The sequence below is a fragment of the Opisthocomus hoazin genome, chromosome 4, assembly GCF_030867145.1.
Source record: "Opisthocomus hoazin isolate bOpiHoa1 chromosome 4, bOpiHoa1.hap1, whole genome shotgun sequence".
In the NCBI taxonomy this organism is placed as follows: domain Eukaryota; kingdom Metazoa; phylum Chordata; class Aves; order Opisthocomiformes; family Opisthocomidae; genus Opisthocomus; species Opisthocomus hoazin.
The window spans coordinates 10,346,581-10,370,374 of NC_134417.1; the positions used below are offsets into that span (position 1 = coordinate 10,346,581).

Here is a 23,794-nt window from a genome sequence, read left to right on the forward strand (position 1 = left end):
TTATTAAAAACAAAAAAGAAACAATCGTGCTCTGCAATACTGAAAATCAAAAGTGGACCAACTGCTAAAAATACCTTAACACCGCGAAGCATGAAGGGATGGTACACTGTGCCTGCGCTTTGCAAGCAAAGAAGTCAAGAACAGAAATAGGGTAAACGTAGCAGGTTAAAGAGAGGCAATTTTTTCACTTTTAACAAAGCAGTTCCTACCTGTCCAAAATATATATTTTCATCCACCTAGGAATTTAAATTAGTTGCTTTCATTTTCACCAGATGAAAATGGTTCAGTTTTAATTTACCACCACTGCAAAAAGGCGAGCATTACTCATTCTTCCCTTTATGCAGCCATCGTATGGATCTTCGTCCCCACCAAAGCAAAGCATTACCTTGCTCACACCTGCCAGTCACCTCCTCCAGCAAGCCGAGCTGTCCCACCTGTCTCTAGGAGGTGCAACTGGGCTACCTGCTGTCGGTCGCCTCCAAGAAACACAACTGTGTTGTGAAAGGAAAACCCTCAGGGATTTATTCCAAGTAGAAAAAAAGAAAAAAATAAGACAACATTGTCTTAGCCTCAAACGACTAAACAACTTGCTAGTTTATGTCCTCATTATTCTGTAACATTCTGCTCCATAAATGCTACGTTTTACTATTTTGAAGTAACAAGTAATTCAGAATTTGTGATCAGGAATTGCAGGAGAAGAATCGGTAATTACGACAGCACAAACTTTTCTGAGGAAATGAAAATTCATCCCATCTTTCAGAAACTGTTCAGCCAACGTCTCCATCATTTACCTACAGTGCCTGCAAGCGTCAGGAATGCAACAGCAGCCATCACTCCAGCAGAAGTGCCCAAACTTTATTTCTCTGGGTATCACCATGAGAGAACATGAAAAAGCACATCGTACCACACCAGGGAAGGCAGCAGACTTTACCAGCCCTATGACAGGGTAGGCAACATGCTGTTGCATCTGTATCTTCTCCAGGAAAGAGAAGACTTTCTCATTTTTTTCCTTTTTTAATATCAGTATGAAGGCTCTTGCACACCACATGCATTGCTGCTGACGCTGACTCCCCAACACGTGGTTGATCACTTGTTTAGGAATCATCAAACTAAACTGGGAAGTTACTGGAAGACCACAGTCTCCTTGCTCTAGTAATTTTCAAGGTATTTCAGCAAAGTGACTGAACGTTACTTATGCCGAGGCACCAGCACTGCCCTGGTGTGCAGCGCACACAGAGGGCTCCCCAGCTCCCGGGCTGTCTCACCAGCCGAGAGGTCTCCTCTGTTGCTTCTTCCCTGTTCTCTAGCAGTTAAAATCTCCTTTTCTAACACAGCAGTCTTCTCTTCATCTTCAGCATAGCTGGCCTTCATTTTGAATTGCCATCCACTGCTTGAATCTAAAAGCTGCCCTCACTGATCCACACCAGCTGTCTCTCTAGGTGTCTTTTTGCAGCTCTCGTACACAGCGCAGGGCACGGGAAGCTCAAGTCGGGGCCGAAGCAAGCAGTCACAGCTTCGGCCACCGCATTCCGAGCTCCCCACCTCCCTTCCACTCCTCTGCTGGAACTTACAAACCGACAAACAGCCAGACCCCAGCCAAGATACACCGTAAGAGGAGCAATGAACTCAATCTTCTACCTCCCATCTACGCTTCTGAGGTTCTTTTACTCTCTCAACAAAGACAGACGTCTTCTCCACAACTCTGGGCACAGCGTTTAAACACGATGTCACTGGTGACATACAGACATCCAGTATCTTGTGAGGAGAATGAAGGAGGTTTGGGGGTCAGGTTTTTTAAGTCTACAACTCAGTGAAGCAGGGGCAGAAGGAACCCGTACAACCACTGGCTTAGTCTCTGTCACTCCACACTTTCGAGCTTTTTACTCCTTCAGGGAACTGCGCCACTGCAGGAAAGCTCCCGTGCACAGACTAGTTATGTATTTTCTTGACTGGCAAAGACAGCTTATGGAGTTCCTGCCCCATAGTTATGTCTTAACAAATATCTGTGCACCACACTGAAAGCTAGACCACTGAAACCGGCCAAGAACCAAGGCTGGTAGATAATTCACATTTGTTCTATTCACACAGATTCTGTATTTCAAAGAGAGTTTGTCCAATGCTTAGGTGCCCTAGTGGGTTACAAATATCCGACCTACACAGACTAGGAAGAAACACCGTCACTTAAAGCTGTAGATGCTCCCAGACTACTACTACCCTCCTGCATTTTATAACATGTATCACCAGACAGTTCAAATGTACAAGTACACTTCAACAGCTCTACTAGCTGTAAAGCGCACAACGTAACTCCATTCTTCCTGAAGCGTATCTTATTTGAAAATTTAACAGGTCATTTCTTCCACATCCCCAGCTTCCAAAAAAATGGAATTTTACAACGGTTGACAAACTGTACACAGGTAAAACTTCCACGACACACCATGGGAACGGTACGTTTCACCTTACAGCTCGGGTGGCTGACACCAAATCTTCTAACTAGACTCCCAAATTACTGCAAGCAGTTGAACACACACAAACTTCCACTGTCTCACCTACCCGATTAAAAACTACTCTGAAGAAAATACACTTTGCAATTACCCAAGGTTAAATCTCTAATAATAGTCTTCAGAGAACATGACCTAGATATGTCAGACATGATCAGAGAGCTAGATATCAAGACATCTCCTAGTTAGTTAGGAGTGCCAGGCTTATTTAAATCTCCTTTGTCTGTTCACACCTTGGCTTTTGTTATATTTCCTATCATTTCTGTCAGCAGAGAGTAAACCCGTTAAGAATCTTTTTAAAGTTACCAACACCTCTCCTTTACTACCTCTATCTCATGTATTCAAAATAAGAATCACCATGATCACCATTTAGCAAAAACCCAGAATGATGTAAAAATTAAATAATGTCATTCACTTCTATGAATAGGTACTCTAACATATCAGATTACATACAGATGACCAAAAGCCAGCTTTTAGCATTCTCACAAATTTGGAATTCAGATGTCTTTCTTAATATTAACATATTTATGTTGCAGCTCTTACCACAAAATGGAAAACACAAGATCTGCTGTAACAAGCCACAATAATTCTGCCATTTGAAATTTTCTTTTACAAGACATTCTTTAAGTTCAACTATTTTAAGGGAATCTATACTTACTAATCCATAAAACAAATTATGAAACTAATGAACCTCATTTTTAATCAAATTTATAACTGTCCAAGTAGTAGAGTGTAAAGAACAAAATACTGCAGTTAAAAATCTGCATGAATACAGATCTCCTTTCATTATATGACCTTTAGAAAAACAAGGGGGTTTGATGTTAAAATTCCCTCATTCTTATTTATCTTATACTTAATGCAGATTCCTGCTTGTGGTTTACTGCTGTGGTTGTGACAGGGATGCCACAAGACAAAGAATTCAGGAAAGAAGAGCCGGAGGCAAATTCTGCGTACCTTACCTGTCAGTCTGTTAAGGTCAGCACAATATCCAAATAATACTTAAAAAAAAAAAAATCTATTCACAAGTAAGGCACACATGCTCTTTCTAAACCGAGTGTCTATCCCAGTAATAAAGATCAAAAGACACATACAGAAGCAAAAGCACCTTCAGAAACTGCAGTACCATGCAAAATGAGTGCCTCTAGAATAAACTCTCTGCACATATCCAGGCTCTCCACATTTCTCTATACTCATCCTCAAACTTTCACGTACCACCACCACAATTCCTTTCAGATCACGCACACCTTGCCTACCCTTTCAGACCACACACACCTCTCCACCCACACTATCATACCACAGTTTCTCTGTCCCCTAAATCATTTCTATGTCCCATTTCCATCTGCCTCCCATACCAGTTTCTACAACTGTCCCCCAGCCTGCACCTCTAATTCCCCATCACCTTGTGTCAGCATCCCATAGTCTCTCTCCTAGCCACAGTATGGGTCCTGTGAACAGCATTTCCCCCCTTTCTCCTCCTATCTCTTAACAGAGTACCGTATTTTATAACCCATCAAATGCAGTAATTAGTTGTCAATGAAACTTGGCACAGAGGTTAAATCTAGTATCAAATTGGTTTGGGAAAAAAATATCTGTTTCTCTTCCATATCACTGGACACCAATGTATATATATATATTGAAGCTTATGTTCACTAGTGACTTTATTTACACAACGATCTGTACCGAACAGATCCACTTTCACATCTTCAATAAACTGGAAAAAAACACCCCACTTTCTTCACAAACAAGCTATTATACAGTTACTGCAACTTGTTCAAAAGAATATTCAAGTATGTTTTACTTTCAGTACTTGCACTCATATATTTATAAAGTCATGAAAACTGCATAGTGCTAACGAATACCAAAATTTCAGCTACTATCCAGCATTTCTGAAACAACACAACATACTGAAGATACTGGTCAAATAACATTCCCACTCCATAGCTGCTCACTGCACTTTATGCAAGAGTTGTAATTCCCTATTTCCGGGTGCTATCTAAGGAAACATATGATGTCTCCACAGATACCAGTTAAATATCAGCGTCATCCTTGCCCTGTGACGTCCTGTTTCATTTTCAAATTTAAACCACATTCAGAAACCAGTTTAAACATTGACTAAATAAGAAGCCTATGCGCTAAAGAAGTCCAGATAGTACTTCATAATTGACTGAATTAGTTTAGAAATCATACAGTTTCATTTTTTAAGCCAGGAAAACAAAAAAGAAAAGTCCCAAGAAAACTGTCATTAAAACCAAGGTGGGTGGGGAAATAATCAATACTACAATTTAATATAGCTAGACTAAAGGAACTGATCTACTGTCTAAACTACTAAAATATCCAATGAACCCTCAAAAAAACCTAAAAACATTAATTATAAGCTTGTGGTCTTTTTATACAGGAGAACTGTAAATATGCCAGTATGTGGAGACACAGACTCAATTTTGGCAAATAATGAGGTATGGGGAAAAACTCGTGTGTACACACAGTAAGAAATGCACTGTTTTGTCTACAGTAATACCCATAAAGTATGGAAAAGTTTCATAACTTACTGGTATTTACCTTGGTGCTGACTCAAAACTACAGAAACTTCTGTTCTTTCAGTTCTGGAAACAACCTCCCCCCAAAAACCTGATTTAATTGTACACGTCTTGTTCTGGCATTTGCTGTGTTTCGGCTGTCCCACCTTAAGTGAGGAAACAAAACCAACTATTGAAAACTATTAAGGAAACAAAATAAAAAAGCAAGCAATATCCCAACAAAAAAAAAACACAACAGATACATTATACAAGAATTACATGAGTAATTTTCTTTTTAGCACCACACGTATTTTCAGGAGACCCGAACAGATGTGTAGCTCTCCCCCTTAGCAGTGCTTTGCTTTAAGTGGAACTAGACAACAGGCGTAACAACCCTATAGGTGCCATTGTACTGTACTCCGTTTCCTTACATCACCAAACAAACCCAAACCACCCATGAGCTGGGTAAAATAGGCATCATTAAAGCAGCAAGGGAGCCAAGTTATCACTTGCTCACACTAAACATTTTCTATTCGGTGTTATTAGCACTCCCTTTCACGAGTTCTCAGACTCATCAACAAAATGGAAATGAGGCAGGGGAATAATGGTTTTGCTTTGAAGCTGCGGAGATCAAAGCCGCGTACCTGGATTCATGCTACCATCCTACTACAGCCTTTCCTGTTCCTCCAGAGCAAACGTCTAATGGTTTCCTTTTTGGAATATTTTTTGACTATATACTCAGAAGTCAAGCTATCAGCAGTTCATCTTCAAAACCTCTGCTCATTCTAGGAGCCTTCTCTTCTCACAGCAATCCCAAAAGCAGGATCCACAGCGCATCCGCAACATCTGCTCGTCTGTGCATGCAAAACCCTTAGCAGGAGGAAAACGCCTTACAGCAACACCGCTCTCTCCCCTCGCTCTCTCCGTGTCGTAGGCTGGTGTTTCCCAGCATGATTTGGCCGCTGCAGCAATGTGGCCTTCTGGCTAGAGCATAAAGTCCACTCATCAGGGGATCCAAGCACCAGTCACCGCCTAGGCTAGGCACACAGTACAGCACCCAGTTCTCTGAAGCAGAGGGAAGCGTTTGGCCAGGGGAGCGTGCGGGACTGCATTGGAACGGCTGCACTTCTAACAGGATGAGAGCAGAGAGCTCAAAAGGTTAGGGCAGGGCCAGCTGCCCAGAAACAGCCAAGAATATACGACAGGGAAGGCAACAGGATCGGAGAGTGCAGAGGAATGCCGTGGGTGAGAGAGAAATGTTTTGTAATTAACTTTGGAAAACAATGTGATTATTTCAGCCAGTATCTTTGATGTTAAGAGAACTAAGCACACTTGAAAGAGGTTAAAAATACTTCATAATGTAATGCCTGAGCAACTTGGAGGCGGCTGGCAGGGAGGACAGAGGAGCAGGGAAGAAGAGAGGAGTCAGATACCTTGCAGCAAAGCAGCAACAATCATTTTACTGATTAGGAGATGAACGGCCAACATTTGGCGTCCTTGTCTTGTAGTCTGGAGCAACAGAAAATTCCAGAATGGATAAAGTAAGAGTTATCCAGACAGTTTTGGCCTTTGGGGTGGGGTGGAAGGCTGGTCTATGTAGAGGAAAAAAAAAAAAAAGAGCACGTGCAGTCCCTTCGCCACGTCTGAGATTAAAAGTGTAAATCACAACCCACGGAAGAGATGGAGAGCAAAGAAAGGGTACTTAATGCAGCCTTCCCCATCCCTCTGACAGTTGCAGCTTCACCTCTCCCTTCCCAGGTCTGGATGCTCCCTCCCCTCCACCAGACCTGCAAACATACCAAGTAGCTTTTCCTTCGTCTTTCATGTTGCTCAGACACCGACAAGAGCAACAACCACCGCAGCCTCCCGCGCTCAGCCAGAGCCCGGGCAGCCTCACCTGCCCGGAGGAACACGGCGGGCAGCCGGCCGAGGCCGAGGGAGCACACCCTGCTCGGCTGCTCGCTGGAAAGGGCACGCAGACCTTCGGGGGACTGGAGCACCCTCACTGCACACGGAGTTTTCAGGAGGACAGTTTAGCTTGAGGTGCTCAACAACTTTTTCAGGCATGTGCAAACAGACTGTTTGCAGGCCTGTAAATCACTCACCTCTAGGCAGATTTTCTCAAGGATGGCATAAGGCATAACCTACACAGGCCGATCCACCTGCCAAACCTAAGTTCCACCTCCAAAGCAAAAAAGGTACGAGGACATGTCAAAAAAAAGCTGTAAAAATGATTTAACACAGACAAAACGTTGGTGTTTTTTTTTTTCCTTAACACGCTCAACAACAGACGAGCTAGCCAGGCTGAATTTTGTGAGGAAAGTTTCAGCGGATGGTGAGAAATCTAGCCTGGGAAAAGAGAGTCCAATAGGGTTAATGTCCGAGAAGGCTACCAGCAACTAACAGGGCTTTATAGTGGGAAGGGAAAGGAACAGCCATGGCTACAAACTCCCCATGTAATTATAGCCTGACTCTTCTCCTGCCACCCAGGAGAAGCTGTGCTTGCTCAGTCCCATCCTAATTTTAGGAAGTAAGAACTGACTTCAAACAGCAATTACTCTATTAGACACTACCTTTCACAACGCTGCTCTGAAAACTATCTGCATAATATTTTTCAGCATGTTCTTTTATCAGGTCTTCCACGTCCTGATCCACCACTGAACAGCACAATCACAGCAGGTATCTACCCACCACCACGATGGAAAACATTTCCACAGCTTTCATGATGACACACAAGATCAATTAAATGAATTGTCTATAGCAAAAGTAAACAGTGCATTTGGAAAAAAAAACTGTGTGAGTAAACAGTTATGACAGTGCTCCCCCCCAGACCTGCGCTCTCATACGCTTTCACACGTTTATTATTTATCCACACGCTGACAAAGGATTTTCTCTCACATTTGCTCCCTTAATCTTAGCACACAGCTGGGGCGGAGGGGGAGGGAAGTGATGGTCCTAGCATTGTGAGTTCCAGCCCAACATGCTGCATCCTCTGGCAAAAATCCCCTCCTGAAGAGTTCACAAGACCAACGCTGCTCTCAGCACACACGGATTCCCAGGGCAGCGGCAGGCATCGCAAGGACAGTCTCGACAGGCTCTTGCCTGTCATCCCAGCACAGAGAATGGGTGTGGCAGTGTAAGCCTGGACACGGACAACGTACTGCAACAGCCAGCACGCTCCTGTCAGACATCCACAAAAATAATCACATCCTACCAGTTACCATTTGAACCAGACCAGCAAGGATCTGTGCTGATCTTAAACCTCACCGCCAACTTTGGAATTAACCTGCTGTTCATAAGTCATGTAAGACTAACACCTAGTATTGCACTGCTTTAACAGGCAACAGCAGCAAGTGCTAAGTAGCCAATGCGAAGAGATTGTTCTGCCTTTGTTCAGGTTATAAGGATAAAAATACAAAAATGGTGAACATACGATCCCAGGCATTGTATCCAGACCAGCCCTCAGCGTTCCCTTGAGCCGAGCGAGCAAGCAGTACAAATAGTAAGTTTATTACACTTACAATGTAAACAGTGGCACGAGATTCATCCCCTAATGCCATTGCACGTACTCATCCTAACTACCTACACCACTGCAATTGCTGCTGCTCATGTAGAAAACCGCTGAAGCCAAATTTCGCAACAAGATTAACCGGGTAGCTATCTGCTACGGGTCATCTGCACCGGAAGGGTCTTCACCTCCCATGCAAGGTCTCCCGCAGGTGCACCGCGCTGCGCAGGCTCTACACGACCTGTGCTTGGTACGCGCCGCACGAAGCTCCCCGGTAGCAGAAACCTCACACTGCTTCCCGCAGCGCTCCCACCCGTCTCACACACCTGTGACCAATCCGCAATAGCCCGGGGGAAGTTACTTCCAAATCAAAACCAAAAAGTTCGAAGGACAAATAGAACACATCGGTCGACGTCAACACACCGCGCACAGAGCCCCATCCTTGCGCAGCCCGTAACGCTGCTGCGAGCGTGGGGCAGCCACGCTCAGCACCGGCCGAATCACGAGGGTCGGGTTCAACGCTCCGCAGGCGCCGCAGCCTGCTCTCGAACTCCCAGCACCTTCCAGACACATCCGCACCCGCGCTCGCCGCGGCCCTGCGAGGCCGATGCCCTTCGCCATGGTCCGCAGGTGGGAAAGCGAGGGCTGGCACGGCCGGCGGCCCTGTGCCGGGCCAGGGAGCGACCACCGGCCACGCCGGCAGCTTCCCGCCTGCAGCCCCCCCGCCAGCTCCCCCTACCTCCGGGGTTCTGACCCGCGGCGAGCTGCGGCCCCGCGCCGCACCCCCCGCCGCAGCCCGCGGCCCCCGCCCGGTGAGCGCCAGCGGCGGGGGCACCCCCGGCGACGCTCTGCCCCCGGGCGCTCTCCCCGCCGGACCGCGCCGCGGCCCCGCTCCCCTCAGAGCTCCCCGCCCCGCCCCCGGCTCACCGGCCGCCCGGCTCCTACGGCTCCTCCCGCTGCTGGAAGCTGATGCTGGCGTAGGCGCTCAGGTCGTCGCCGGAGGGGCCGCTCCCGCGGGGCTGGCCCGGGGGCTTCGGCGGCGGCGGCTTGCCCCCCGGCAGCGCGGCGCCCTCGGCGCGGGGGTGGAGGTGGCGGTGGCGGCGGTGGCCGAAGTCCTTCACCAGGTCCAGGTCGATGTAGTTGAGCCCGTTCTCCGGGGCGGGCGCGGCGCCCGGCTCCCGGCGGGCGGCGGGGGCGCCGGCCACCTCCCCCGCGGCGGGCCGCAGCCAGACGTTCTCGAAGGAGGCCGAGCTGTGGCGCTTGGCCTCCTCCGCGCCCCCCGCGCCGCCGCCGGGGAAGGGCGCCCCGGGCCCGCCGCCGCCCGCCGTTCCGCGGGCAGCGCTGGGCGTGGAGGAGAAGGTCTCGGAGCTGTGCCGCCGCCGGCCGCCCTGGGGGTCGGCGCGGACCACCTTGGCGCTCTGGCTGCGGCCGGGGCTGAGGCTGACGCGGGTGAAGGCGCTGCCCGCGCCGGGGCCCCCGAGCAGGGAGGAGGAGCGCGGCGGCGCCGCCAACAGCTCAGCCGGCGGCCGCGGCAACTCCGGGGAAGCCGCCGCCGCCGTCGCGGTCGTCGCCGCCAGCGGGGGCTTCTCGGCGGCGGAGCGGCCCGCCCGCCCGTCGGCGTAGCTGAGCAGGAGAGCGGGCGAGCCGGGGGAAGGGCTGTCGGCGCAGTCCGAGCGGGAGCCCCCGGCGGCGGCGGCACCCCCCAGCTGCATCGCCACGTAGTCCCGGCCGCCGGGGGCCGCGCCTCGGCCGGGCCGGGCCGGCGGGGCCGCCCGGGCGGCGGCGGGGCAGGGGGCCCGCGGCGGGCCCAGCTCCATGTTCATGTACTCCTCGGCGGCGGCGTCGCCCGGCGGCGGCGGCAGTCCCAGCCCCAGCGCGGCCGCGGGGAACGCCGGCTTCTCGCCGGCGACGAACTCGATGTTGACGTACTCGCCGGGGCTCTTGGGCTCGGGGGGCAGGAGGAGAGGGGGCTGCTCGCGGGCCCGCGGCAGGGTGCTGGCCCTGGGGCCGCCCAGCGACAGGCGCGTCGGCCGCGCCGGGCGGCCGCGGGTCTGCACGGCAGTGTCCACCTTGCGCGGCGGCTGCGCCTGCAGCAGGGGGCCGCCCTCGGGGCCGCCGCCGCCGCCGCCCAGGCTGTCGCTGCTGGCCGAGGAGGACGAGTCCTCGGCGGCGTAAAGCAGGCGGCCGGGGCCGAGGGCGACGCGGGGCTGGGGGCTGCCCTCGTCGCCCGCCGCCGCCCCGCCGCCGCCCCGCCGGTGCACGTGCTTGAAGGAGCGCGGCAGCGAGAAGTAGGAGTAGATGGGCCTGTGGTGGGCCGCGGCGGCCTCCTCGACGCCCGGCTGCCCCGCGGCCCCGAAGTAGCAGTCGGGCGGGGTGCTGGTGGTGGAGCCGCTGGCGGGAGACATGTTGATGTAGTCGCCGCCGCCGCAGGGGAGCTTGCCTTCGTTGCTCTCCACCGAGAGCTTCGGGTGGTGGCCGGCGCCGTTTGTCCAGATCTTGCCGTAGCCCGCGGAGCCACCGTCGGGGGAGTAGCTGCCGCTGGGGGACATCATCATGTAGCCGTTGGAGTCCACCGTGGCTGGAGGGTGGCGGCCGCCCCTGCCGGGGTTGATGATCTGCTGTGGAGCCGACACGCTCTTCGGACTCATGGGCATGTAGTCACCACCCTTGGGGGGCCCCCCACCGCCAGGCACAGGGGCTACGCCGGGCGACATGGGCATGTAGCCATCATCCGTGTGCGGGGCAGAGTTGGTCCGATGATGGCCGCTGTCTAGGTGGTGCATCTCCAGACACTCCTCCGGGTAGGAGTGCGTGGGCACGAAGGCAGAGTGCCGGTAGGAGGGCAGCCGGCTGCCGCCACAGGGGTAGGAAGGCAGCATCTCCGTGTACTCCTCAATGGAGGCCACTGAAGACTGCGAGGGCGTCTTCTGGTGGGAGATGGTGGGCGAAGTGCCCGCAGAGTGAGTCCGCTTCCTGAACGCCTTCTCCAAGTCGGCAACCTCCTCGCTGCCGCCTCGGGGACAGCATGGCGTGCCAGGGTAGCGGGGCGGCTGCTGCGGGTGGCAGGCGCGTGGGACGAAGTGGCCGTTGGGCGCTGCCAGACTGCAGCAAGAGGAGGCGGCCTTCCCCCCCATGCAGATATAGTTGAGCTCTTCGTCACCCCGAGCCGGTGGGGTGTGTCCCAACGAATCTGGGGTCACGCTGCGAAAAGAGCTGCGAAAGTCACACGGGCTGGAACCGTACTCATCCGAAGAAATAAATCCACCATCGCTAGGGGAGCCGGAAACTGAAGCACTCGACCTCCGTGGAAACAGGCAGTCTGAGGTGGAGCCATGGCCGCTCGTGCTGCTCGACGACAGGCTGACCGGGCTGGTGGCTGAAGGAGAACAGCGCGAGGAAGGCATGGGGATGGACCGGCTGTGGTTGAGCGGAGGATGGAGCCTGGAGTTGCCACGGTGTCTGTGCGAATGGGTCCGGCCAGCACTGGGGCTAACTGGGCTGCCGTCCACAGAGGCAGGCCTCGACATTGTGCCTTCCCCGTCACTCGACGCTCGGACCCGGAAGGAGCTGGGTTTGCCACCCACACCTCCACCCCCGCCACCGGCAGGAGAGGTGGCTGTGACGCTCTCAGTCCTGGACCGGCGACTGAGCCCCACTTGGCTGGGTGGAGGGTTGTTGACGTGGTGCCTGCTGCGAAGGGGCACGGAGATGGGGTTGGAACAGTTCGAGGAGGACTGGCTCTTGCTGCGGGGTCGGAATTCCTCGCTCATGGCTCGCATAGCCTCCAGGATGGTTTCATGCATGTTCTGTGCCACGACAGAGTCATCCACCTGCATCCAGAACTCCCCGGGCCCGGTCACAGCCGAGCGCCCCACCTCAATGAAGAAGAAGTTCTCAGAGTGACCACAGCGGCGGATATTGAGCAGCTGCAGCACCACGGCAGCCGCATCCGAATTCAGCTTCACAAAGCTGATGGTCTTGTTAGTCAGGCACAGGCGGTAGATGCCAATCAGGTTCTTTGTCTGGCCTAGGCCCTTAGGCTTCAGAATTACTTGCCAAACTTCCTTAAAAGCTGGGCCAGGGGCTACCTCACCATAGCTGTCCTCGCCTGCTTCCCCCAGTCCCGTGCTGCTGCCTCCAAAGGTGACATCGCTGTGGTGGTGGTGGTGGTGGTGGTGGAGGTGGCCCTTGGCCCTGTTGTGCAACTGCAGCAGCGCTTGGTACCAGCTCTCCTGCTCAGGCTCGCTGTCAGCCGCAATGGCAAAGTGCTCGTCCTTGGTGTAGAGGGCCACCAGGTGCTTGTTCTTGGAGTCAGCCCGTTTGTTGATGTTGAAGCAGCTTTCTAGTGGGATGGAGCGCTTGGGGGCCCCTGACTTGTGTCTCCATTTCTTCTCATTCTCGTAATACTCCAGCCGGGCGGGTCCAGACTCGCTGGCTGCCCTCAGCACGAAAAAGCGTTTATGCATGCTCTTGGGTTTGCGCAAGTAACCCACCTTCCTGACATCTGAGAAGAAGCCCTCGTTATTATCTGTGGGGCTGGCCATGGTGCGAGGCGGTGGAGCTGTTACTGCAGCTAGCAGTCCGCAAGACCCCAAAACAGCCAAGCCGGCCGGAAAAGACAACCACCTAAAATGAAATTCATGCAACAACGATTACAAAAACACACACACACAAAAAAAAAAACAAACACCAAACAAAAAGAAGAAAATCAAAAAGCAGCAAAAGAGCTCAGGATCCCCTTCGGAGCGCGGGCCGGGGAGGGACAGGAGCGGGCGGGAGCAGCTGTTCGGTGGCAGAGGCAGCTCCCAGCACCGACCCGGGGCTCCGCGTCGCTGTTTATGCCCGAATCGCCCTCGGACGGGTCAGCGCCTCCTTAAAAAGTCCGGTCCCGAGCAGTGCAGAGCGAAGTCTCGTCCCCGGAGCAGCCGCCGGGCCGGAGCACCGCATCCTCCCTCGCCGGGCCGGGCTCCGCGGGGCCGGGGTCCCCTTCCCCGCGCCCCCCCGCCTCAAGTTCGCCTCCGCCAGCAGCGGTTTCTGTTGCGGATTAAAGATCCTCTCGGGGGCGGAGATTTGTTTTGCGAAGTCCGGGGTTTGCACCCAAAAATACACGCCGCTTCCCCCCCCCCAAAAAAAAAAAATCGACCCCGAGAAAACCAACCAAACAACACAAAAATCCGCCCGCCCGCACCCCCCCCCCCCCCCCGGTATCAGCGCCGAGCCGGCGGCTGCTCCCGCTCGCGCGCGCAGAGGAGGCTCGCGACCCCATTCAGTCCCATCGCGTCAGGCGGAGAGCGCGCCGCTCGCACGCGGAGCGGCGGGACGGCAGGCGGCCGCGGCGCCCAAGGAACACCCCCCGCCCGCCCCCCCCTCATGCCAGTCGGCAGCGCCTCAGCGGCCGGCGGAGTGGCCCCCTCCCGCGCCCCAGGCCGGCGGGGGAGCGGGCACGGCCGCGGCGACTCCCTCTCCGCCGGCTTCTTCGCGGAGTTTCCCGGCGCCCCGCACCGAAACAGGCGGCGGGGGCCGCGCTCGCCCGTCCGGCCCCCTCCGCCCGCCGCCGCGGCTCAGGCTCGCTCCGAGCAGAACAACACGTGACGGCGCCAGTGCGTGGACCATCCCCGGAGCCGCCGCCGCCGGGCTCCCGGCCAGCCCAGCGCCGCGGCCCCGCGGCCCGCCCCGGCTGCTCCCCGCCCTCTCGCCCTGCCCTCATTCAGCGCGGCCGCGGGGGCCGCCACCGCCGGGCCCGGCCCCGCCGCCGCACCGCCCGCCGGGGGCCGCGCCCCCATTGGTGCCGCCGCCTGTCCGTCAACGGCGGCGGCAGGGGGCGGCACCCCGCCGGGCTGAGGCGCGGCGCGTAGCGAGGAGGAGCAGACGCCATTCAGCGCCGTGTTATTTATAACCGCCGCCGGCAGCCTCCGCGCTCTGCTGGCTGTGGCGGGCCCGGCCCGGCGGGAAGGGAAGCGAAGCCTTCCAACGCAGGCCCCGTCGCTGGTCCCTCTCGCTTTCCCTTCCCCCCCCCCCCCGCGACCCAGGACAAGGCACCGCGCGCTCGCCGCCGGAGCGGGGGGAGCGGGGCCGCCGCAGCTGCTGGCGCTGGAGCGGCTTCCTGGGGCCAGGCGGGCCGCTGCGCTGCCCCCCCCGCTCCGCCCCGCCCGGCTGGGGCCCGTTCCGCTCCTCGGGCAGCGCTTCCGGCGGAGACGTGGCCCGCAGCGGCGCGGCCGTTCCCGGGGGCAGACCTGGCGGGAGCGGGAGGCCCGGCCTGCGGGCGGGCGGCAGCGTGGCCGGGCAGGGCTCCCCGCAGAGCTCTTCCCGCGCAGCGCCGAGCGGCCGGCCCCTAACCCCAACCATCGCAGGCTGAGTGAGGCTCCGCGCGGCCCGGCGTTGCGGGAGCGCACCGCACGCGCAGCTGCTGGGGAGGAGAGGCGGCGGGTGTCGCGGGCCAAGCCCGAAAAATAAGTTGCTCAATGCCGCCATCTCCCGGGCGGCCCGGGGCGGCCCCGGCCCCTCTCCCCGCGCTCGGGAGGGAGGGCCGGCCTGCTTGTGGGTTCTACTCGCCGGGGGTTTTCTGGGGTGCGCCCAGCTCCGTGCCTCCGGCGAGGTGACCGGGCGGCTGGCGGTGCGGGCTCTGCCCGGCCGTAGCGGGCTGCTCCCCGCCGGACGGAGCAGAGTGCGGGAGGGCAGCGCGTGCTTCCCAGGTTGGCTTGCAGCTCGAAGTGATGCTTTTGTCTGGAGTTGTGGAGGCCCAGAGACGGAAGGAGTAAGTCAGAGGCTTTTCGGATGCACCTGCGTTACGCAGCTGGTTGTCAGGGAGGTCACGGTGGTGCAGTTGAGACGAGAAGTGAGCTGGTCAAAAGGTGAAAATTTCCCCCGAAACAGTTGCAGAAAAACACGAGGAGGACACAGAGAGGACAACAGGCAGCACTGCAAGCCACCCTGTTGTGCTGTCCCATAGGTAACGCCATAAAACACGGCACTGTTTAAAGGTGCTTACCAAACATAGGATGACAACTTGTAATGTAGGAGCAGAGTCCAGCTGGTAAGACACAAGGAATGAGAAGGAAAGACAATAATCATCCACGCTATGACAATAACCTATATTGTCACCTCATTCTTTCCTCCATTTCACACTGTAGTTCATCGTGACAAAACCAAATGTTTGTATTGAAAATAAATCTGTCGTACGTACCTCAAGATAAAGCTTACTACAAACCAAACTTATTTCCATCTTCAGCGAGCAGAATGACTGGAAATGGCTCCCCCAGCCCATGCCGCGGAGCTGCAGGATGGAGCTGAAGCCCCAAGGCATATCAAGACCCGCTGTCGTGGCTGTCATTAAGGACAAGGGGAGCTGCGTGGGCAGAGGGCATGCACTGTACGTGCTAAAAGGGCAGCGGGTCCTGTGGCAAGAGGGTAGCTCCTAAGCCTCCTCTCCCTGTCCCTCCACGAGCCTGGGAATGCACAGAACGTATATAGGACTTTTTTAATTAGACATTTTGCACATAGTAGGTAAGGTTATTAATATTAAATAATAACTGGTATTTGTTCTGCCCCATTCTTTCCCTCGGGGAGTGATACACTGATATGCACATGTAAGCGGAACGATCTCTTGGTGGAGGATAACCACCACCTGATCTGCATTGTGTTGCACAAGGGAACATGGATTTGAGGGTCAAAGCAGGAGATAGTCCTACAATCATAGACCATCTGGAGTTGGAAGGGACCCATAAGCATCATCGAGTCCAACTCCCTGCTCCTCACAGGACCACCTAAAACAAAACCAGATGATTAAGAGCATCGTCCAGACACTCCTTGAACTCTGACAGGCTTGGTGTCACGATCGCTTCCCTGGGGAGCCTGTTCCAGCAACCGACCACCCTCTTGGTGAAGAACCTTTTTCTAATGTCCAATCTGAACTTCCTCTGACAGCTTCATTCCATTTATACCACGTCCTGTCCACAGTATGTGGGCAGATAGTGTATTGAAATGTGCTCCATTTATATTGAGAGCATTCTCTTCAATAATAACTGATTTTGCAGATACAAAGAAATTTGGTGGCTCTTATCTGGTTTTTGAGGGGATTCAGTAAACGTCCCAGAAGTGTTTTCAAACTTTATACACAGATTCATGTCCTTTGTCCAGCAGAAGTAACAGGCAATAACTAATACTTGCAGCATATTTTGAAAACTATTTTTTTAGAGATAGTTTGCATCACACCAGACCACCTCTTGGAATTGTTTTCTTGCTCTTTGAGTTCCAAATCTCTGACGTACTGCACTTCTCTGTAAGGTACACAAGCGTGCACACCAGCACACCAAAGAGAAGAACATACCCTTGCTTTTTCTATTTAAACACTCCCCCTGCTTTCTCAGTGAACTATTGAGAATTCAGGCTGTGCAATTAACTGCAAAGGGGTTCACATATTAGAATATCCTGGCAGAAAAATCAAGACATTTCATTCCCTGTATAAATATCCATGGCTATCATACTACATCGCTGTCTCTCTATATGAGAAACTCAGCTTCAATAAACATGAAGAAAATGGAGGTTGCTATTTTAGTATCTGTGTCCAAACCCTAACTTCCATGCGACCAAGATTCTGCAGTACCCTTCATCCCCATGTTCAGATCACACGCCTCAGAACATACTGGAACTAACCATTCTTTTTGGAGACAATATAATTATTTGATGTAGAGAAGGAAAGGAGTATAATAGAACAGATAAGGATCAAAGTTCCCATTTTTTATTCGCCTTAGTAAGTGGCTGAAGATGAATTTAGCATAGAGTAACCCCATGAGGCTTATGGTGCTTGAAACAGTGAGTTCCTATTGTGTCGCTACCAAACCTGGCAGAGCAGATGGGTAAGGGCCATGAGGTAATCAGACTCGTGTTTTGGTAATGCTGCGTTGGTGGAGCGGCGTCATGGAAGGCCACTGTGAGCACCCAAAAGTAGTTAAAGATGTAGTGCTGCTCTAGGCTACAACAAAGACTAGTTTCTCTTCAAGCCACCTTTACCTGTTCACATACAGACTGTCAGCTAGCTGCAAAAAACAGGGTTTGGGTAAAATTTATTTCTAGCTCCTTGTGGGTTTTTTTTTTATATTAGAGTGAAAAATGGAGTGAAAGTAGGAGTCAAGACTAAACATGCACCCTTAACGCAGCAAGAAAAAAACCCCCACTTTTTATTTATCTTTTCAGGTGACTGTCATAGGCTGTTGCTCTTTTTTTTCCTCTACTGTCACCTGCTCTTATTGCTCTTTTTTTCCCAGCCTTTCTCTCCTCTGGCACATCTCTATGCACTTTGCTCACTTTTCTGCGTACCTGACTGCTGTTAAAAGGGTGTTCGTCTTGATATTATTTTCTTTGAGTTTTAGAGTCCACTGAAAGTCTCACTGATAAGGATAAAAACCGAAAGAAACATTCCCCAAAGGTGAAGGTACATCACTGTAAGCCTGCAAGAAAATCAGCATGACTCTAGTTCATCAGCTTTGTCGATTCACCTTCCAGACCCAACTGACCGACAAAGTTTCTTACTGTAACCCCCTCTCCCAGCTGTTCCTAAAACACTTGATCTCATCTTCCATGTCCAACTATTCAGTTAAAACAGTTGTAAAAAAACACTAGTTCTGGGCAGAATCCCTCGAAAAAAATAACAGGTCAGGAAATCAAAACTTTCTGAACATTATTTTCTTCCCTTTCCTTCTGAGTTTGAATCAAGTTGTCCAGGAGCAGGAAGAACAAGTTACTGTGCACGGGAAGGGGAGACGAGTGCCAAGGGGCGGTGACATCCCCGACAGCAGCCCACTCCTATTGCACCCAGAGAAGGTGAGCAGGGCAAGCCAGTGACAGAAACCAGAACTACGGAACGGGTGAGGTTGGGAGGGACCTGTGGAGGCTGTCAAGTTCACCCCCTGCCCCCACTGTAAAGAGGGCAAAGCACAGCAAGTTGCTCAGGTCCTCATCCAGTTGGGTTTTGAGTATCTCAAAGGATGGAGATCCCACAGCCTCCCTGGGCAACCTGCTCCAGTGTTTGACCTCCCTCACAGCAAGAAGGATTTTTCTTACATTTAAACAGAATTCCCTGCATTGCAGTTTGTGCTCATTGCCTTTTGTCCTGACACTGGACACCATGGAGAACAGCCCTGCTCTCTGTCCCTCCCATCACACTGACACAGTTACATTCTGGTCCAAGGTTCATTCCAAGGTTGATTTGATTGCACATTTTATTTGTTCAAGCTCATTTGTAGCATTTACTTTTCTACATTCAACAGTAAGGATGAAACTTGCGTAACTCCTCCTTCAAAAATAGCGCGGTTGACTCTAAACTGGTTAAATCATTACTTAAGTAAACAAGTTGTTTAATTTCTCTGTTAAAGGAAGGGTAGTGATATCGTGATTACAGTGGAAATGCAAAACAACAGATCTTACATCCCCGACTTCTACTGTAATCTCTTAGAGGCAAATCAAGAACACATATGGAAGGACTAATTAGAATCTTCAGATGTATTACATTAGGAATAATAAGCGTATCTGATTGTTAGCAGCTGTATTCCACTCTATCACAGTAACGAGAACTAGAAAAGTCTAAGTCATCGTTTCCATACCTCATTTCTTTGGATTGTTTCTACAACGTATTCTCCAGTTCATGTGTAAAACAGTTTTACTCATATCAGCATTTAGACAGGGCACATACACTAATTATATGAAATACTTCTGTTCCAGTGATCAATTAACCAGCTTTCATTTCAAAAAACACATTATTAATTCATACAGATCATATTTTTTTTGTAGTTTTCTACCACCCTATGTACCTTCGTATGTCTCTGTTTAACGACAACAGAAAAGATAAAACATCATTCCTGTGATTTCCAGTGGGGAATATGGCTATCCCACTGAAGTATCATTGAACTAACAGGAAGCCAAGCAATACTTTTCGATAATTCCCAGACTACATTGATCAACCTTCAGCTCTGCATCTATTATCTTTAGATTTCCATCTTGTAATACGTTCAGAAAAGGTTTCGATGCTTCGCGGACTGTTTTTTTTTTTGTGTGTGTGCTTTAGTTCTTTCTCCTTTGCCACAGACAAAATTGCCTGGAGCATGAATTTCAAAAGGGAAGTTACAGAATCTTTTATCCAATTTATAGTCATTTTTGTCTGTGCTTGGCTTAAAGCAATGGTCTCCAGCAGTTTTTTACTGAGGAAGGGAGTTTCATAAGTCCATGAGGTTTGGTTTTGTTTTTCACCACTGTGGCAAAGTCCGCAGGGGTATGAAAATGAAAGCCAAACAGAAGGTTTTGCCCACAGTTACTTGGTGATAGCAGCAAGTCTTGGTCTTGCTCAGATTCAGCTTTGTCTCATCTTTTAGGTATCACCATGTTTAACCAGGAATGATAGACAAAGCAGAAGGTAATGTGCATTTTATTGCCTGCAGTGGTATTTAGCAAATAAAGGAGAAAAGGTGTTGATCCCTTTAGGGTCCCATTGGCAAGAGCCTTCTGAGGCAAGTGGGCTACCTGTCTGCTCGCCCTGCTGGAGAGGAGTGAATGGAGCCCGGCCGTGCTGACCCATCTGCTCCCACTGCACGCCACAGAGGTGGGTTAACCGTCCTTCGGGGTCCACGGTCTCAGGAGCTGCACGGAAAGTGTGTGGCATGAAGTCAGAGATCCTTCCTGTGGCCGTAAGGGAGCTGCCTGGGATCAGCTGTCTTTGCTGCTCATCTTTGCGCCACAGCCTGGTCCCAGGGCTGATTACTTCCAAGCAGGACGCGCGGCTGGTGTTTGATCATTACTGATTTCTCAGTTGTGTTAATCAGGAACAGCTGACTGAAAATGGGATAACAGAGCAAAAGAGATAGTGACGGTTTCCAGAGAAAAAGGAGTATTACTGTTTTTCAAGGGGTTGAGCAGTTGACCTTACCTAAAGACCCGACTTATGTCCAGTGATAGTGGACAAAATGGATTGATTTTTATCGACCTGGTAAGGCACAGACTCATTTCACAGGCTTCAGCTGTGATTCAGGGTTCCTTGAGCTTTCACTTGTGTGATAGGATCAAGCTTAATCATGGCTTGCTGATCATAAATGGAACATACTTTCTCAGTCTCTACTCTTTCAAAGAATTACTAAAGGTTCAAAGAGTTGCAGAAAAGCCTCATGACACTATGTGATGCTGAGCAATAAAATGGTAAGTGTAAACGCATGCAGGAAAAAGCAATTCTGACTTTACATATTCAGTGACACTCTCTGCGTTAACTACGGCTGCTTCTGAAGAAGCTCTTGGAATTGCAAGAGGCAGCTCTATGAAAACACTAGCTTGATAATCTTAAGCAGTCAAAAAGCAAACAGAACATGAGGAATTACCATGTAAAGGAGAGAAAACAAAACGGAGAACAATTTTTTTTAGATGTGTAATCTATTGAGCACCTTGTCCTTGCCTACTGTGGAAAAATTCTACTTTCTGGTCGTGAAAACAATATTAAAGAACTGGAAAAATGATAAAGAGGAGATGATCAAAGACAGCTCAAACAACTAGCAGACCAAGATTTTTTCAGTCTATAGAAAGAGCGCCAGAGAAGGGATGTGACAGATATCCAGAAATACCATTATTGGCATGGAGAAGGTGAAAAAAGATTGATTGTTCCAATAGAGGACAATAAAGGATGTTAACTAAAACTAGAAGGTTCAAAACAAATACAAAGTTGTTTTTCAGACAGTCAGTGAACCCATGAAGTCATTGCCACAGGATGCTGTGACTTGACAAACCAGTGGATGAAATACCTGGGGAAAGCCTGTCCGTGCAATCCTAAGACACCACCGCCAGCTCCAGAACTGCATGAGGCAGAGATCTGCGAAGCTGGGAGCGTGTTCCGAGTAAGCACCACCATGTATGGGTCTTACTCTTGCACGTGCCTCTAAACGTCCACTGTTGGCCACCGTTGTCAAATAGCCATCTAGGTGGACCTTGGTATGATGCAGCACACGCCTGCTTATGCTTTTCAGATTAATTTAACTTGATCCCGTAAGAATTCATTGGTAACTCTTCACACTTTCCATATTTGAATTACCTGGGCTGTGCACAGCCTGCTATGGTATAGCAAAGTTCTGTAAGAACTACTGTTATTTGTAAGCTGTTATCTGACTCAAAATGTGCACTAACAAAATTGCACCCTCAACTGAAGTTTGGACTCAGTATAATCAAAATTTATATTCATGGTACACACAACGGGGATTAGTAGTCAAAGTGTATTGCAGTTTTAAAATTATTATTATTCCAGCTTCATCTTCTTCTTGGTCAGGAAGCACCATCTACTAACTTTCACTTCCTAGACAGTGAGAACCAAAATAATATCATCCCAAAACCTTCATGATGTACAAATAGTTATTAGACTGCATGTAATGTCTTTTAAGATCATATTGGCAATACTGCACCATTACCTTTCATTGGACGACTTCTGGAACTTGACATTCTGTTAAATCCCTATTATTCCTTTTTTATATATGCTTACTGATTTGTCTTATGAAGAATGGTCAGTGGAGTCCAACGTGCAGATAGTTTTGGCAGACTAAAGAAATGCTGAGATTTCAAAGCACAAGCTCAGCAGGATGTATCTCAGTAATCCTCTGGACACAACAAGGCATAGCGTAAGAGGGGTAGCATCAAGTGCAGGGTCAGAGTAGTCTCCAGAGTTATAGCATAACAAATGATGAAGCAGTGCAGATAAGGACATCCCCTTCCATCTTTCAACAGTTACTGCATTGTACTGTTTCCATACACCAAAGAAAAAAAAGACAAAATAGTTTCCTTCATCCAGGGAAATTCCTATGCACATTTGTAAAAAAAGTTTTCTACATTTAAGAATTCACAGAGTTGTAAGCAGTGGTATTATTTGTACATTAAACAGGAACATTTAGGAACCTGCCAAATAACCTCTTAAGTTACCGCAGTAAGGAATCCACTGACTTTTTTGAAAGAGCTATTGGACAGGGAATGATTCAAAGTACAAATTAAATTAATTGCTTAGAATCTCATACCTCTCCTAAACCATACTATCTCAGCAGTTTCTGGGATGAGACCCAGAAAATATCCATGTGCTTGTGTGTGGTGGACACAGCACTGATGTAGAAATTTCACTATTTATACACGGTTTTTCATTACACCTTTCATGCAAAAAGCCTTTGTGTATGGAAATCAATACCCCAGAAAATGTAATCGTGATGCCTTCCATAGCAAGTGGCCTTTCTAGGATGGTCTGAACTGGACTCAGCTCAGAATCACCTTACCTGGATGCAGTTGTTACCAGTCTTCATCTGCTACCTCTCCCTATTTGCAGATCTCTGCTAAAGATTTTTAACCATTACCTCCATAAGGAGGCCTTACACCAGGAATCAAGAAGTTGTGTGGTAAAACGCTCAGGCAGAAGTTGTCATCCAAAGTCTGTTTCTCCCCTTGATTTCTAGATGCACCTGTAGCCGATTCAAGTGCAGATCATTAGCTGCACTTGTTCAGAGAGCCCTCTTTAAACTTCAAATATAAAAATATGGCATAAGCATACTTATGCATGTTAATTACTATGCTTTATGGTTTAGTTTGCCCCAGTTGCCAAAAAGTTTTATCTGCATTTGGGGGGGGGGTCTGCAGAGTGGATGAGAGAGGTGTATCAAGGACTAAAAAATAATTACATTCATATATGCCCACTGATGAGTAAGTGTGCCTGCAAGTTCATAGATTTTATTGTGCAAAGGAAGCCACTGGAAGAATTTAAATCCCAATTTCATATTATTCAATTTTCTTCATACTTTCAGGAATCAAAATTTTCATGATTGTTCTCAGACAAAAAGCAAATTTAGGAAATCTTAGACAAAATCTGATCAATTGTTTTGAGTTCTGTCTGCATGAAAAAAAAATGTTCTTCAGGTTATTTTTTCTTTTTTACTGCTATTCAAACGTTTCCTTTTCTAGCCTGCTCTGAATAGTCTAGTCAAAATCCATTAATTTCTCTCAACTCCTACTTCTGCTTAGTGCAGGTTTGCTGTATAAAATGAAATGCATTTAAAATGTTACCGCAGTAATTACCACTTAAATGATACATGCCAAATTAGAACAGTCATTTTTAGGGACATCGCTGAAGAAACTGGTTTCAGCCTAATGGAAGTTAATAACTGCTACTTACTTGGAACATCATTACTATTATTGCTTAAATAAGGTCAAATTTAATTAATAGGTCACGAGCCAGAATATTCGCAAAAATGCCTGCTGATCCTGGTTCTGCAAATACTTTA

The 23,794-nt window shown here is 50.2% G+C and overlaps 1 protein-coding gene across 1 annotated transcript in view; it reads right to left on the reverse strand.

The window, feature by feature from the left end:
- IRS1 (insulin receptor substrate 1) overlaps window positions 1-14,151 on the reverse strand; it is a 55,501-nt gene extending 41,350 nt beyond the window's left edge. The window contains exons 1-2 of the mRNA XM_075417895.1: window positions 14,022-14,151; window positions 9,447-13,145 (exon numbers count right to left, since the gene is read on the reverse strand). Of these exons, the coding sequence (XP_075274010.1) occupies window positions 9,461-13,063 (3,603 nt within the window). The 5' untranslated portion in view covers window positions 13,064-13,145; window positions 14,022-14,151 and the 3' untranslated portion in view covers window positions 9,447-9,460. The remainder of the gene's footprint in view (window positions 1-9,446; window positions 13,146-14,021) is intronic.
- Between the last annotated feature and the right edge of the window lie 9,643 nt (window positions 14,152-23,794).